The sequence below is a fragment of the Orycteropus afer genome, unplaced genomic scaffold, assembly GCF_000298275.1.
Source record: "Orycteropus afer afer isolate SDZICR_OR568_19922 unplaced genomic scaffold, OryAfe1.0 scaffold00385, whole genome shotgun sequence".
NCBI lineage: Eukaryota > Metazoa > Chordata > Mammalia > Tubulidentata > Orycteropodidae > Orycteropus > Orycteropus afer.
Genome location: NW_006921972.1, coordinates 928,564 through 945,526, shown reverse-complemented (window position 1 = coordinate 945,526; position 16,963 = coordinate 928,564). Strand labels below are relative to the sequence as shown.

The following is a 16,963-nucleotide window of genomic DNA, read 5'->3' as shown; positions in this document are numbered from 1 at the left end:
GGTGGGAGCCAGGCCAGCTCTTGAGAGGGGCCCCAGACCCGTGTCTTTGCCCCGATGCGGCATCTTTGCAGCTGGAGGCCAGCGAGCACTGCGTCCGAGCCTGAGGAGTCTGGCCTCTGTGTCTAAGTCATTCATTCGTGGGCTCACTCATTTGCACACTAAGCAACCGAGCACCATTTATGGGCCAAGCTCCGAGACGGGCAGTGGAACAAGACAGACGGACAGACAGAAGTCAGTCCATGAGTGCACGAGACCTATGTGAAAGGCAGCCACAGACAGTGCCGTTGTGATTGGTGCTCAGGAGAAAACCACACAGGGACTGGGCTAGATGATTGGGCCCTGCTGGGGGCCTCCGTGCCGAAGGAGCAGAGACAGGGAGGGCCTGTGAGTTCTGGGTCGGGTGGGGTGCAGATGCCTGGGTGTGCTGCAGGGGCCACGATGGGGGAGGTGGAGATGGTGGGCGGTAGGCAGCGGGCAGCGGGAGAACCTTCTGGCTGGTGGACGGCCTTCAGGCCTGAGGCTGTGCCTGGTGCGGGGGCCAGGGGTCTGGTGGAGGGGCCTGCGTTGGTCTCTGGCCAGGAGCTTTTGTGCCAATAACGAGCAGCCCCTCATGTCACTCTTCTCCTTCCAGAACACTACAGCTACGCACCCTCTGGTGCCAGTTCTGGCCTGCCGCTCAGCACAGCGCTCCCCACACTGCCCGCCCCGTGCCATGACCTGCAGACGTCCAACCCTGTCATCTCCATCCTCCCATCGACGGGCCACCCCTCGGGGTACGGTGGCACAGTGGACAGCGGGCCTGCCGGCTACTTCCTGCCTTCGGGCGGTGCCAGGCCCAATGGCGGCCCAGCCCTGGAGAGCCCCCGCATTGAAATCACATCCTACTTGGGCCTGCATCCAGGCAGCAACCCGTTCTTCCACGATGTGGAGGTGGAGGACACTGTCCCTGGTGCCAGGCGGGCACCCTCCACGGCCACACTGCCACTGCCTGGCCTCGAGGCCTACCGGGACCCCTCCTGCCTGAGCCCGGCCAGCAGCCTCTCCTCCCGCAGCTGCAACTCTGAGGCCTCCTCCTACGAGTCCAACTACTCGTACCCCTACGTGTCCCCGCAGACGTCTCCCTGGCAGTCCCCCTGTGTGTCCCCCAAGACCACCGACCCCGAGGATGGCTTCCCCCGGGGCCTAGGGGCCTGCACTCTGCTGGCCTCCCCACGGCACTCACCATCCACCTCGCCGAGGGCCAGCGTCACTGAGGAGAGCTGGCTGGGCCCTCGCGGCTCCCGGCCCTCCTCACCCTGCAACAAGCGCAAGTACGGCCTGAATGGGCGGCGGCTGTCGTGCTCGTCGCACCCTTCGCCCACGCCGTCCCCGCAGGGCTCGCCTCGCGTCAGCGTGACTGATGACACATGGCTGGGTGACTCCACCCAGTTCACTAGCTCGGCCATCGTGGCAGCCATCAATGCCCTGTCCACCGACAGCTCGCTGGACCTGGGTGACGGTGTGCCCGTCAAGGCCCGCAAGACCACGCTGGAGCACACGGCCGCCATGGCACTCAAGGTGGAGCCGGCCAGTGAGGACCCCGGAGCCCCTGCGCCCGCCACCACCTTCTCCCCTGAGGAGTTCCCTGCCTTCCAGCACATCCGAAAGGGCACCTTCTGTGACCAGTACCTGTCAGTGCCGCAGGCCCCTTGCCCCTGGGCGAAGCCCAAGCCCCTGTCTCCATCTTCTTACATGAGGTGAGTCACTGTGCTCAGAACGGTTGGCTGAGAGTGCTACCTAGGGGACGCGAGCCCTCCCCTGTCAGTCGCCTCTGACTCTCAGTGCCCCGGGACAGCACAGCAGAACTGCTCCGCGGCTTCTCAGTGGCTGATGTGTTGGAAGCAGACGGCCAGGCCTTTCTTTCGTGGCATTTCTGGGTAGACTCGAACCTTTTGGACTGCAGTCTGCTGGCACCAGCTGTGGGTTCCCTCAGTGCGCAGAGCAGACCGAGCCGCCCCACCACGTTTCTGCCTCCCTGCTTTCTCATTTCCCTCTCAGCCACAATTGCACTGGAGCAGCGGGCGGGTGCTGGGAGCAGCAGCCTCCCTCCCTGGGGATGGCGCTGGCCTCGGGCGGGAGTGGTGCCTGCAGCCTTGTTGTCATCTCTCCCCGGGAGCCTGAAGTGCTGCTTCTTCTGGGGCCATGGAAGTGCTCACTTCACTTTTACCTAGTGGCCCTCTGAGCAGCTGGGCCACGAGGAGCTGGCAGACTGCCGTCTGGATTAGGGTTTCCCACAGACACCCACTGTGCCATCTCCTGCGGGTGGAGCTGGCCACCGGGGCTCTGGTGCCCCCAGTGGGGCCAGCACCCTGGATGCAGATGCTTGCACACACACATGCCAGGCTGCATGGGGACGGGGGTCACAGTTTTCTGCCACTTTTTTTTCTCTGCCCCCTTCTTACAAGATGGTATCCGGAGGCAGGACAGGGCAGAGGGACTTCTGATGAAGACAACCTGTAAGGGGCTTCTCCTTTGACGTTTGTTCTTGGCTGTGAGCCCCTTTCTTTCCTGAAGCTAAACATGTGTATAACATGTGGTCAGGGCTGTGTGAGGATGGCGTGTGGTCGGGGATGCATGAGGATGGCGTGTGTCGGTCCTAGGCTGTGTAGCATGTGGTTGGGGCTGTGTGAGGATGGCATGTGTCAGTCCTAGGTTGTGTGTGGATGGCATGTTTTGGTTCTAGGCTCTGCAGTGTGTGGTCAGGGCTGCATGTAGATGGCGTGTGGTCGGGGCATGAGGATAGTGTGTGTTGATCCTAGGCTGTGTGTGGATGAAGTGTGTCGGTCCTAGGCTGTGTGGCATGTGGTCAGGATTGTGTATGGATGGCATGTACTCAGGGCTGTGTGTGGATGCACGTGTTGGTCCTAGGCTGTGTGGTGTGTGGTCGGGACTGCATGTAGATGGCATGTGGTCAGGGCTGTGCGTGGATGGTGTGTAGTCAGGGCTGTGTGTGGATGGAGCGTGTCGGTCCTAGGCTGGGCTGCACCCTTGTCACCTTCCTGAGTGTTTGAGTAGAGAGATAACTGGGAGCTGATGGTGTTTGCCACCACCTGCTCTAACCTGCTTCCCACTGGCGTGCTGTGAGATAGGAGTTGGGAAACCAGAGAGAAAGCAAGAGTTACCTCTTGACTAATAGGGTGTTCGTATGTTCCCATCACATCATGTAACTCAGCTTGAAATGCTGTAAAGCTTGCTGTCTTCTGAGTTGTCAGCAGAGCAATGTGGGTCTAAGCCATAGACATGGGCACGTGAATCACCATCCTGCCCACCGACCCCACAGTTTTTACCTGGAGCAGAGGCCAGGCCTCTCCCACACGCCTGCATCCTGAGAACGTGGCAGTTTCCTGTCTTGTGTGTTTTACCGGTCAGTGACTGTCAGAGTCTCTCCCAAGACTAAGGGAGGAGCAGTTATGCAGAGAGAACTGGGGTCGTGGGACATGGGGGGCCAGCCTGGCTTTCAGGCCCGAGCGGTGGCTGTGGACGACTCCCAGGGCACCGATGGGCGGACGCCTGGGCCTGGTGGTGGGAAGCACAGGACGCAGTTTTCCCTCCAATTGGGAACTTCAGTGGCGATCATCTGGAGCACATTTCCTGTTACCTTTATCTCCTGGTGGTGCAGCCGGCCCTCCAGGAGGTGTGATGCCCTTCACCTTCCTGGGAGTGAATGCCGTGAGTAGGAAGAGCTGTCTGTAGTGGGCTGACATGGAAGTTTTTCCACTGTTTTGGTCCCTCATTGACATATGTGTCCTGGTTCCCTGCAATGTGCTTGCTGGTGATCTCACTGGCCAGTGCTCGAGGGTAGCGAGAAGCCACGGTTGAAATGGAATGCCAGGTCATTTACAGAGTGACCCAACTCCCTCCCATGGACCCTGCCCATGCAGGACATGAGGGTGGTGACGGGCTGCAGGCCATGGCCTGGATCATGGCTCTATCCACGCCTGGTGTTGGGTTGTCTCAGCCAACGGGTGTCCCCTGTCCTGTGGTATAGTAGTCACCACACAACAAGGAACTTTCAAACAAAAATCACTATACGCCTATCTTCCTCGGAGGCAGTGAGGGCGCCGTGTGTCATTCCTCGGCACTGACCTGGCCTCTCCCTTCCTAGGGCTTCAAAGGAAGAGATGTCACATACCTGCTGCAGTGCGGAGGGTGACATCTGAGCAGTGGAAGTCCCGGTATCTGGTGGCTTCCTAGCATGAGGGAGCAGTCATTTTGTCTAAGGGGTGGGGCTTCCATTCTTACTAGTAACCATGTGGTAGAACCCCCAGGAAAATCAGCTTTCCAAACCTAATATCAAAGGAGGCCTGGTGGCTCAACAGTTAAGTGCTCATCTGCGAACCTAAAGGTTGGTGATTCAAACCTACCCAGACGCTCCATGACAGAAAGACCTGGCAGTCTGTGCCTGTAAAAGTTACAGCTAAGGGCACCCTGTGGGCCAGTTCTTCTCTGTCACTGGTGGTTGCTATGAGTCAGAGTTGACTTGATGGCACCAGTACCTACATCCTGGTGTCAAGTTAAGAGCACACGACTCCTCAGCAAGGAGAGGGCTCCTCTCCACCTTCTCCCTTCTCCCAGGATGGTGCTGATGGTCACAGCAGCCACAGCATCTGTCTAGTGCTTCTCGTGTTCCGCTGGCACACGCGTCCTTTGTGGCCAGTAATTCCGCCCAGCCACATCCCTCAAGGGTAGAACTGCTTGGTGACAGTGCTGTGTGCAGTTCACTGAGTCGGGAAGCGGTGGCATGTGTTGAAGATACTGGGAGGGCGGGGAGGCAGAAGCCCGAGTGCCCGTGCCCGCCGCGGGACGATGTCCGGATGGTAGTTTTCAGATGGTGACTTTTAGTGATGTGTGCTTGCCTCCAGGGAATTAGCTTCAGGAGCCGATCACTTGTCTCTTGGTTGCTCACCCATCTTGAGCAGTCAGCGGTCACTCGGAGCAGCTGCATGTCTGCTGTCGATAAGCCTCTTTTTGAGAGCTGGCACATGGAACATCTCAGCTTCAGAAGGGTTAATGTCTTTAGCTGTCTGTACCCAGCCTCACCTCTGGCTTTTTTTTCTTTTTTAATTTTTATTGTGATTTGGGTGAAAGTTTACAGAGCAAATTCATTTTCATACAGCAGTTCACATACACTTTGTCTCATGACATTGACTACAATTTACCCCAATGCAACAGCTCCCCTCCCACTTCCTCCTGATCGTTCCCTCTTCCCTGTGTCCATCCCTCCATGCACTCCTGCCCCCTGAGCTGTCTCCCTGTGCACAAACCCTTCTATTCTCCCAGGATTGATCTTTCCAAGGAGTGTATCTATCTCAGGTAAATGTTCAACTCCTATGCCTGTCTTTTGTTTGGCTGGAAGCCACAGGAGTGGTTCAATTCCAGACCTGAAGGGCAGCCAGGGGCCATAGTCTCAGTGGTTCCACCAGGCTCTATCAAACCAGCAAACCTGGTCCTTTCCTTTTCATGATTTTGAGTTTTGTTCCACATTGTTCTCCCTCTCTATCCAGGATCTCCTACATAGATCCCCCTCCGAGTGGTTGACAGTGGTAGCTGGGCACCATCTGTTCTTCTGGTCTCACAATCATATGGGCTGAGGATCGCTCTGGCTTTGCTTTTAAGGAAGTGAAGTTGTATGAGGAATTTGGTCTTGAACTAGTCGTGAAGGCAGAAGGATTTTTAATGCAAGTATCTGTTACACCAACACACTGTTGAATTCTTCTGCAGGAACCTTTGCTGTTTTGAATTGAGGACTTAGAAAGATATTAGTGATTCTGAGGCACAAGACAGGGTCAAGGGGGTCATTGGTTCTGGTTCGGACATTCAGCAGCTACCTGTCCAAATCTGCTTATTTCATACGTTGTTTCTTTGGGTTTCTGGCTGAGATTCTCAAAGTTTCAGTGATATGAATAACAGTCATGCTAGGTGTATGTGCTGTTAGTTTCCAGAATCTGATAAAACCAAGACCACACTTGCATTTTGTAAATTATTTCAGAATTTACGTTTAAGATAAGGTCAGTCAGGACACGGACAGATACAAAGGAAATCCTGTATCTGTCTAATGCAGTCTCAGTCTGGAATTTCTAAAGACCCTACAGGGCTGTTTTGCTCCTGACTTAGTGTCTCTGCAAGTCCGGGGGTAGGCTGCTGAGGGAGGATGGTGCTTTTGTAGACATTCCAGGGCCCAGGTGTGGAGGACATTTCTCTAGCCTTGGTCGTCAAGTGATGCTGGGATGTAATCTCTGTAGATCCCCAACATCTAAGCAAGAGTGCTGCGGCTCACTGGGCCCTGGTGGGCATGCAGGTCACAGGCCTGCAGTGGACAGTGATGACCAGTATGGAGTCAGAACCCTGGGCCCGTGGGCCTGCAGTGGTTGGTGATGGCCAGTGTAGACTCAGAACCATGAGGCCTGTGGGCCAGGCATTAGAGTGTTTCCCTAACGTATTATAGGGGAACCTCAGTGGGTTGCGTGAGGTGGTGGCCATAGGAGTGTCTCTAGGGCATCCCTGCTATCCCTCAGCAGATGGCCAACACCAAACTCAGGAAGTAGAATAGAACCCTTGAGGTTCTAAGTTCTGTGAGGATTTATCACCTTGGAACCCCTTGGAAACTCCCAAGGGTGAGTCCACACTGTTCCATGTGTGTGGCAGGTAGGGACTGTTGTCCACACCGCACCATTCTGTGCTCCAGAAGCATCTGAAACAGAGGAAGGAGGATGTGCTTCTGAGACTGCGGGTCCTCCTGGAGGCGTCCAGCTCAGGGCCCATGCTCTTTCACTGTGGAGCCCCTGGCACGGTCTCCTGTGGAGCTGAGAGTGAGGATGGAGCTGGTGCTCACGGCACCACCACAGCCTGCGTTATGGCTCTGTGGCCAGGCACAGCACGCAGGACCGGGTAGCTGAGGAGTAAGAACGTGCTGGCACAAAGACTGCTGGTCTCAGAGGGTTCACCTTGCTGCCAGGCCTCCTCAGCCGTGTCTTGGCAGCAGCAGGAGCTCACTGGGAGGGCTCTGGTGCCTTCCCTCCTAGGCCCTGCAGTTCAGTGGATGCATGGGTAAGGCACTTGGTGATGCTGGTGTCTAACTAAAAGCCAGCCTGATGATTCCCACCAAGATTTGACCATGCCTGAGGAAAGAGACTGAGAGTAGAAGGAGCCAGGTCTCCCCAGCTCCCTGGGTCTACCTGGATATGTGTGTGGAAGGATGTGTTCTTCCTGCTCGCAGTGCTGAGCTGGGTGTGACAAGCCACGCAGAGCAGAGATGCGAACTCCAGGGCCTCATTTTCCCAGAGCTGGGATAATTGGGAATGAATCTGTGGGCTTTAAGGTTCCTAAGAGAATGAACTGGTTTCTGGCTGTTGGCTGATTTCATGAACGTGTGAGTCACTGATCAGCGGGTGCACCCCCACCGCCCTGTCTGATGATGGCAGGATCCACGTGTGGAGGGAGCGGGGCTCACTAGCAGACACCTGTGTCCTCAGTTTTGAGAGTCGCCAAACTGTGTCATGCCCATAGGGACAATGAAGACAACGACATGCTTCGGAGCCCCAGACAAAACAGCCTCATCTCTGCTGAGACTTTCCCCAGAAACCACGTGGTGTGTTTGTAGGCTCTTTGGTGACCATGGTGCCTGCAGCTGTGCTGGCTCAGGCACGGAGAAGACAGTGTGTCAGCCTGGGGGGTGAACGCGGGCAGGGCAGACAGCGATAGCTCACGTTTGAAGCAAGGCACTTCTGTGCAAGACAGTGGAATCTATTAACTGGTTCCTGGCTGCTTGAGCACAGTGCTCTTGTGTGTGATGAGGGTCTGCATCAGAGAGGAGGTGGCATCTGACCCAAGCCACCCAAGTCAGTCACCTCATATGCATGTGAGAGCTGGACAACAAGTAAGGAAGACCGAAGTAGAGTTGATGCGTTTGAATTGTGCTGTTGGCAAAGAATGCTGAAAATACCGTGGCCTGCCAGAAGACTGGACGATGTTTCGTTCTGTTGCACGTAGGGTCACTATGAGTCGGAGCCGACGCGACTCATGGTTGAGCGCCTAAGAACAATGACAACAGACCACCACAGCATCTTCTGGAAGCCAGAGTCTGACACGTGGGTTTTCAGTCAGCTTTTGACAAGCAGAGTGCTTGAAAGGCTCAGGTTGGCACATTTTCGTTTCCCTCTGAGATTCCACCTGTACCACAGTCTCATCAATTCCGTCTGCACCTGGGCTAGGCTTCCGGTCCGTTCAGAGGTGAGGCCTCTGTAGAGAGAGCCGGGCACTGGCCACTGAGCGGTTAACCCTGCAGGACCCCGTGTCCTCGCAATGAGCTGAAGAGCCACTGCTCTCATCAGAAGGCCTCTGTGTGCCTTGGGGATTGTGACGTGGTTGACTGGGTACCTTGGTCACTGCCAGCTGATACTGCCTACAGTGGAGTTCTCTTAGGTGCTGCACAGGTACTGTGGGATGCCACCAGGCCATCGTCCGCAGCAGGCGACTCACTCAGGGCACCAGGATGTCTTGTCACCCAGGCGCCAGGGCTGACCCGAGGGAGCCTAGGTTGGGTGACGAGGCCTGAGTGTGGACATGCAGTGACTGTCACCCGGTCATAAAGGGACGAATGACATGGGCGGACCTTGGAAACGTGCTGAGTGCGGATAGCAGCCACAGAAGGACAGAGACCGCGTGATCCCACGTACACGAAGTGTCCAGCTCCGGTAAATCCACAGCGACCGTGGATTTGTGGTCTCCAGGGCTGGGGGTGGGGCCAGAATTCTTGCTGAAGAGGCACCGAGCTCCTGTTTGGGGCTAAAAATGTGCACATGGTCTCACGACGTGGTAGCTGTTACTCGTGCCGCTGAACTGTGAACACGAAAACAGTTGTTACAAGGCAGGGCTTTGGTTATGGACGCTTTACTATGTTAACAACAGGAAGAGACCCGTGCTGCTGGCAGCAAAGCCCTGCACTGTGATGGCCCTGTGGCCTGGCAGCCTGGGCCCGTCCCCCCCACAGCTCTGGTAAGCACATCCCCTTGTGGGAGGTGGAAAGCATCACTTACAGGAGGAGAAACCGAGGTACAAGAACGTTCCAGGCACAGTAAAAGAACAGGAAGCACAGGCCCAGGCTCCTGCTGTGGACACAGCATGGTGCTTCCCTCAGGGACACTGGGGCCGCACCTCCACCTGACTTACCTGTAGAGGGTGGCTGCAGTTCCCACCTCTGGGGAGAGGCTGGTCAGCAGACCTGCTGGATGGCACGCTCTGTGGCACTCTGTCACTGGTGCCTGGGGTCCCAGTATGGATGAGGTGAAGCCTGTGTGAAGATTCCTTGATGAAAAGGGAGGGGGCAGTGGTTCGTGGCAGGAATGTGTGTGCAGGGAGGAGGGCATGCAGTCGGCTCTTGGCCACATCCTCTGCCACAGCAAGGTGACCAGGCAGTAGGTCCCCTGCAGAGGGACTTGGCCACGCACGGTGTGGGTCTGCCCACCATGAGTCTCTGCCCAGGTGTGTCACTGATGATAAAGGGCATTCTGTCCCACGAGACGTCACGCTGCATGTCTCTTAGCTTCTGAGCTGCTTCGGCCCCCCAGGGAGAAGTCATCCTTGTTTTGCTATGCTCCTGTTGGCTGTTGGAGGAACAAACGTATTTGTCATAGCTCCCAAGGGCGTATCCTGAGCCACAGCCACTCCCTTCGGCCGTTTGAAAAAGCACACTCACACGCTTCTCTCTCAGTCCGGTCTCAGAAAGATTCAGAAGGAACGTGAGGTTCACCAGGGCAAGAGGTGAGCATGATTTACCTCCCCAGGGAAGGTAAGCCAGGACCTGCCCACGACTGGACTGCTGTTTCCTGACTTGGAGCTCCTGACATTTCACTCAGTGCCTGGGAGGCGGCCGAAGGAGCCATGCAGGGTGGGGACAGGTGTTCTCAGGGTCAGGGCATATGCCCTGTGTGCCAGCATGGAGGTGGAAGTGGGACGGGGGCCCTGCTCGTGGCTCCCCTCCGTGGGGTCCTCCCTGCAGGGCATTCATTCTCTGCCCGTCCATCAGTCCCTTCACTCATTCACTCATTCATTCACTCATTGTTCATTCACTCACTTGTTCACTTCATTTACTCACTCGGCATTCATTCATTCACTTGTTCTTTCATTTGCTCATTCGTTCACTGGTTCACTCATTCATTACGTCACTCACGTCATTCATTTGTCCATCACTCATTTGTTTAGTCATTCCCTTATTCACTCACTCGTTCCCTGACCTCTGGCTCAGAAGTGCTTGCTGCTTCACCTTTGTTCTGAGAGCAAAGACCAAGAGAAAGGTCCCCAGCCTCCGTTGTGCCAGCTGGGCCAGTCCCGAGGGCAGAGAATGGGCCTCAGGAACCATGTGTCAGCAGCGAAGTCGCTTAGATGTTGGCCTTGGCTATCAGAGTGAGTTCCTGTGGGCTGAGCTCCCCCATGTCTTTTCTTCCTGAGCTCCTGAGTCTGGGTTGCCAAACGAGAACTCCCCTAGGTTTTCAGCCCTGTTCTCCAGAGTGTCTGAAAGTTTCTAGGAAACGCTTTCTCCATCTTCTTGTTAGGAAGGCCTTGTTGAGGAGGAAGGCTTCTCATTGGCTCCAGATAGTAGAGCAGTCATTTTGTGTTGGTGAACGTCCCAGGGAGGGGTATCTGTGGAGGGTTACACCAGGTGTGCTGGTGGGGTCTGGTCACAGTGACCATGATGGTCCTGGACCCCCAGCCCTGACCAGAGTGACCATGATGGTCCTGCACCCTAGACCCTGGTCAGAGTGACTGCCACATGTCACAGTCCTGCCCCCAGGCCCTGGTCAGAGTGACCATGATGGTCCTGCCCCCTGGGCCATGGTCAGAGTGACCATTACAGTCCTGTACCTTAGACCCTGGCCAGAGTGACCGCCACATGTCACAGTCCTGTCCCCCGGGTCCTGGTCAGGGTGACCCTGACTCTGCTGCCTCCAGGTCCTGCTCAGAGTGACCATGATGATCGTGCCCCTGGGCCCTGGTCTGAGCACCAATAGAGACCAGAGTCTAGGTGTGGGTGGCTCCACCTGCCCCTCTTCTAGCTCTGGACGGCCATCCTGGGAAGGCTGACCTCTCCTGGGTGGGACGAACGTTCTCACGGCCTAGAGTCACGGGGGCTGCACTGAACTTGGGTGAGTCTGCAGGAGAACTCCTGGGTGGTCCAGCTGGCTACGAGGCTCTGGTGGATGGAGCCTCTGTCTCCTGCAGGGATGCTGGAGGGGCCTCTGGACGTGGTGGCGAGGATGGCTGTGGACTTTAGACCTGCGGGGGTAGCCTTTCTTGTCATTAATTAGGGAAAAAACACAGTACCCTGTGAGGCCCTTGTTTCCCATACTTGAGGAAACGTGTGCCTTTCTGACTTTGGAAACACCATTTTCCTTTCAGCCTGAAGATCTTCCCTCAGGTGGATTTTAGTTCTGCCAGATTCAGAGTTGTCGCTTCAGCTATATCACCCTTACAGAGTTGTAACTGCCTCTACGGTTCCCTCTCAATACTGAGTACACTGGGTTTGAACTGGAAAATTTCGAATCAAGAGGCTTTTTCCCAAACCATCTGATCACAAGAGCTGCCTCCTTGGAGTTCTCGCCACACTGGGAGCCTCAACCCCAAGGAACAGCTTGTCCTGAGACCCTGGGTGCTCGTTGACTGGTCAGGGCTAGCTGCCATGGGAGTGAGTGTCTCTGAAGGAGGTGGGAAGCTCCTTCTGAGGAGCTGGGGTTTTAGAAAGGCCCCGGACGGTCTCTGGTGCAAACCAGTTTGCAGAGAGAGGATTGTCGTTCAGAAGGTCACAGGGCTCATGGTCAGGGTGAGACCAGAGATTAAACTGGAAACCAGAAAAGTCTTTTTTTTTTTTTTTTTTGTTATGCAATCATATCCTTCACTGTAGAAGAATGAAGTGGGAACCTCTGACGATCACACTGCCCAGAGCAGCGCGGCTACCGTGTTGTTACATGTTCCGAGTCTTACTCTTTATTAGGTGCTCTGGTGGCACACCACTCATCTGTCAGTTTGTCGTCCTGTGGTGGCCTGTGTGTTGCTATGAGGCTGGAGGCCATGCCTCTGGTCTTTGAAATATCAGAAGGGTCACCCATGATGGACAGGTTTCAGTGGAGCTTCCAAACTAAGATAGACTCAGAAGAAGGAAGAGGCCATCCACCTCTCAAAGAATTGGCCAGTGAAAACCTATGAATAGCAGTGAAATACTGTCTGATATATTACTGGAAAATAGCCCTAAAACATCGTCCGATATAGTGCTGGAGGATGAGCTCCTCAGGTCAGAAGGCACTCAAAATACGACTGGGGAAGAGCTGCGTCCTCAGAGTAGAGCTGGCCTTAATGATGTGGTTGGAGTAAAGCTTTCAGGACTTCCATTTCCTGATGCGGCACGACTCAAGATGAGAAGAAACAGCTGCAAACATCCATTAATAATCAGAACATGGAATGGACAAAGTATGAGTCTAGAGAAATTGGGAGTTGTCAAAAATGAAATGGAATGCATAAAGATCAATATCCGTGGCATTAGTGAGCTGAAATGGACTGGTTTTGGCCATTTTGAATCAGACAACATATGATCTACTATGCTGGGAATGACAGATCGAAGAGGAATGGTGTGGCATTCATCATCACAAAGCACGTGTCAAGATCTGTCCTGAAGTATTTGCTGTCAGTGATAGGATAATATTCATACGCCTACAAGGAAAACCCATTAATATGACTATTACTCAAATTTACACACCAACCACCAAAGCCAAAGACAAGGAAATGGAAGACTTTTACCAACTTCTGCAGTCTGAAATTGACCAAGCATGCAATCAAGATGTGTTCATCATCATTGGTGATTGGAATGCAAAAGTTGGAAATAAAGAAGAATCACCAGTACTTGGAAAATTTTGCCTTGGAGATAGAAATGACACCAGAGATGATAGAATTTTGCAAGACCAATGAATGACTTGTTCATTGCAAATACCCTTTTTCAACAACATAGATGGCAGCTGTACATGTGGACCTCACCAGATGGAATACACAGAAATTGGATTGACTACTTCTGTGGAAAAAGGTGATGGAGTTCAAGGCCAGGAGCTGACTGTGAAACAGACCATCAATTGATTCATATGCAAGTTCAAGTTGGAGCTGAAGACAGTTTAAACAAGTCCACGAGAGCCAAAATATGACCTCAATTATATCCCACCTGAATTTAGAGACCATCAGAAGAATAGATTTGATGCCTTGAATATCAATGACTGTAAACCAGAAGAATTGTGGGATGACATCAAGAACATCATCCATGAAGAAATCAAAAGGTCGTTAAAAAGGCGGTACGGTGTAGTGAGTTGCATGGTATGGCTTTCCTAGCCATAGTCTTTGTAACTCCCATGAGATTACTTGGTGGGACCATGCAGACGTGTGTCAACTTGGCTGGGCAGCTGGTAGTAGTTATTCCCTATAATAAGACTGGCACTTAACTCCATGGTGGAATTTACCATGAGGAACTGAGTAAAAAAAAAAAAACCAAAAACCAAGCTCACTGCCATTGAGTTGGATCCGACTCATAGCGACCCTGCCTTGGGTTTCCAAGGTGATATCCCTACGTAAGTAGATTGCCTAACCTTCCTTCTGTAGGAGTGGCTGGTGGATTTGAGCTGCCAATCTCTTGGTTAGCAGTCAAAATACCTTAGGCACTGAATGTTAAAGTCACCCACCTGGGGTATTTCCATTGAAGCAACATGAAGTACTCTTCTGGGAAAGTTCACTCTCTCTCAGGAGTATAGAACTGCGATGCTGGGATTGGTTAGTTTTGCCAATCTGCCAGGCTCAAAATAAACCCTCCTAGAGGCAGAGGGGGAACCTCACTGCCAGCTGAGAGAGATGCCTGGCTGAGAGATGGCAGCAGTGGAACCAAGAAGCATGGGACAAAGCGGCAGACATACCTGCCCTACAGAGGCGGAGGCCAGGCTGAGAGGCCAAGGACCAGAGAGGCATGTCTAAGGGCACAGCAGAGGGGAGACTGTCCTGATTGAGGAACTGTATCCTGAGCATGTTCCTGAACTTGAATTGTAGCCTGTTACTTCCCTAATAAACCCCATAATCTGTGAGTTCTGTGTGGCCACTGCAGCGAATTATCGAACCCAGCAGAGAGGTGGTGGGTGCTGCGGGAGGGATGCTTGGTGTCAAGGTTGGTAAGAGGGCTGGAGGGTGGTGGCATGTCTGGCCTCATAAGAACAGGCCTTGGGCTGCTGATGGTGATTCTGTGTTCCTCTTGTGGGGTTAGAGGCAGTCAAAAGATGCCACCTCCCTGCCCCTTTAGCAGACAGGAAAGGAAGAAAAGACCAAACTGGATGTCAGAAGAGAGTTTGAAACTTGTCCTTAAACGGAGAGTAGCTAAAGCAAATGGAAGAAATGACAAGACAAAAGAGCTGAAGAGAAGATTTCAAAGAGCAGCTCAAAAAGACAGTCAGTTATTAAAATGAAATGTGCAAATACCTGGAGTTAGAAAACCAAAAGGGAAGAACATTCTTGACATTTCTCAAGCTGAAAGAACTGAGGGAAAAATTTAAGCCTCAAGTTGCAATATTGAAAGCTTCTATGGGAAAAATATTGAATGATACAGGAAACATCAAAAGAAGATGGAGGAAATACACAGTCACTGTACCAGAAAGAATTGGTTGATGTTCATCCATTTCAGGAGGTGGCACATGATCGAGAACCAATGGTCTTGTGGGAAGAAGTTGAAACTGGACTGAAGGAGATGGTGAAAAACAAGGCTCCAGGAATTGACGCAATACCCACTGAGATGTTTCAACAAACAGATGCCCCACTGGAGACACTTATGGGCTATGCCAAGAAATCTGGAAGATAGCTACCTGGCTAACTGACTGGAAGAGATCCATATTTGTACCTGTTTCAAAGAAAGATGATCCCACAGAATGTGGAAATTATTGAACAATAGCATTAATATCACACACAAGTAAAATCTTGCTGAAGATAGTTCAAAAACGGTTGCAGCAGTATATTGACAGAGAGCTTCCAGAAATGCAAGATGGATTCAGAAGAGGACATGGAACGAGGGATATCATTGCTGATGTCAGATGGATCTTGGCTGAAAGCAAAAAATGCCAGAGAGATGTTTGCTTGTGTTTTCTTGATTATGCAAAAGCATTTGATTGTATGGATTGTAACAAATTATGGATAATACTGAGAAGAATGGGAATTCCAAAACACTTGATTGTAGTCATGAGGAACATAGACCTGGAGGCTGTCATTCGAACAGAACAAGGGGATACTGCATGGTTTAAAATCAGGAAGGGAGTGTGTCAGGGCTGTATCCTTTTACCATACTCATTCAACCTGTATGCTGAGCAAATAATCCAAGAAGCTGGACTACATGAAGAAGAATGTGGCATCAGGATGGGAGGAAGACTCATTAACAACCTTCAACATGCAGATAACACAACTTTGCTTGCTGAAAGTGAGGATGACTTGAAGCACTTACTGATGAAGATAAAAGACTACAATCTGCAGTATGGATTACACCTCAGTATAAAGAAAACAAAAATCCTCACAACTGGTCTAATAAACAGCATCACAATAAATGGAAAGAAGATTGAAGTTGTTAAAGATCTCATATTGCTCGGTTCCATAATCAACACCGATTGAAGCAACAGTGAAGACATCGGATACTGTATTGCACTGGGCAGATCTGCTGCCAGAGACCTCTTTCAAGTGCTGAAGAGCAAAGATGTTTCCTTGAAGACTAAGGTGCGCTTGACAAGCCATGGTATTTTCATTTGCCTCGTTTACATGTGAAGACTGAAAAATGAATAAGGAAGACCGAAGAAGAGTTGCTTTTGAGTTGTGGTGTTGGTGAAGAATACTGAAAGTACCATGGACTGCCAGAAGAACTAACAAATCTGTCCTGGAAGAAAGAATGGCCAGACTTCATCTCACCTATTTTGGTCATGTTGTTGGGAGGGACGATTCCCTGGAGGAGGATATCGTGCATGGTAAAGTGGAGGGTCAACCAAAAAGGGGAAGGTCCTTAATGAGATGGATTGACAAAGTGGCTGAAACAGTGGGCTCAGGTATAGTAAGTATTGTGAGGCTGGCACGGGACCAGGCAGTGGTTCATTCTGTTGTACCTGGGGTTGCTATGAGTCGGTGCCAACTCGATGGCACCTCACAGCAACAACAACTGGTGGCCAGTTGGTAGGGCATTTGGCTGCTAACCAGAAGGTCAATGGTTCAAACCCATGAGCTGCTCTGCAGGAGGAAGATGAGGCAGTTTACTTCTGTAAAGATTTATAGCCTTGGGATCCCTGTGGGGGGCGCTGAGTCAGAATCGACTTGATGGCAACAAGTTTTACTTTTTATGACCGAAGATTTAGAAGACACAGTGACGAGGACTGTGAAGCCCACCGTGTCACCTGCTTCAGTGATAACCAGCACAGTCCAGCTTGCTTCATCTGAACATTCCCAGACTATTTGAAACAAACCCCAGCATCATATAATTTTAAAAAAATAATATCTTGTGCTTTTGGTGGGCAGCTACACACGTTCAGTGATGTTTGTTCCATTCTCACAATGGGTGAAATCTCTTTATTTTCATTCTGGTTGTTCTGTTTCCATTAATCTAGTTTTCCTGCTCCCATACTGTCTTGTCTTTGTTTTTAAATAGTCATTGACCATTTTGTTTCATATAGATGACTTTTTTTAAGGAGCACCATACCTATGGGTGATATTCTTTATTTTGTGAGGCAATCTGTTACTTAACTTCCAGGTGACCTCAAGGGTTAGGGTGGTATTTTGGTTACCTAGTGCTGCTCTGACAAGAATATATACCACAAATGGATGGCCTTAACAAACGGGAGTTTATTCTTACAATTTGGAGGCTTTAAGTCCAAGTTCAAAGTGCCAGGCT

General features: G+C 52.1%; 1 protein-coding gene across 1 annotated transcript in view; it reads left to right on the top strand.

Annotated features, from left to right (window-relative positions):
- The first annotated feature begins 438 nt into the window (after positions 1–438).
- The window catches only part of NFATC1 (nuclear factor of activated T cells 1), a 73,063-nt gene continuing 56,538 nt past the window's right edge, over positions 439–16,963 (top strand). The window contains exons 1-2 of the mRNA XM_042782602.1: positions 439–463; positions 605–1,736. Coding sequence (XP_042638536.1) covers positions 439–463; positions 605–1,736 — 1,157 coding nt within the window. The remainder of the gene's footprint in view (positions 464–604; positions 1,737–16,963) is intronic.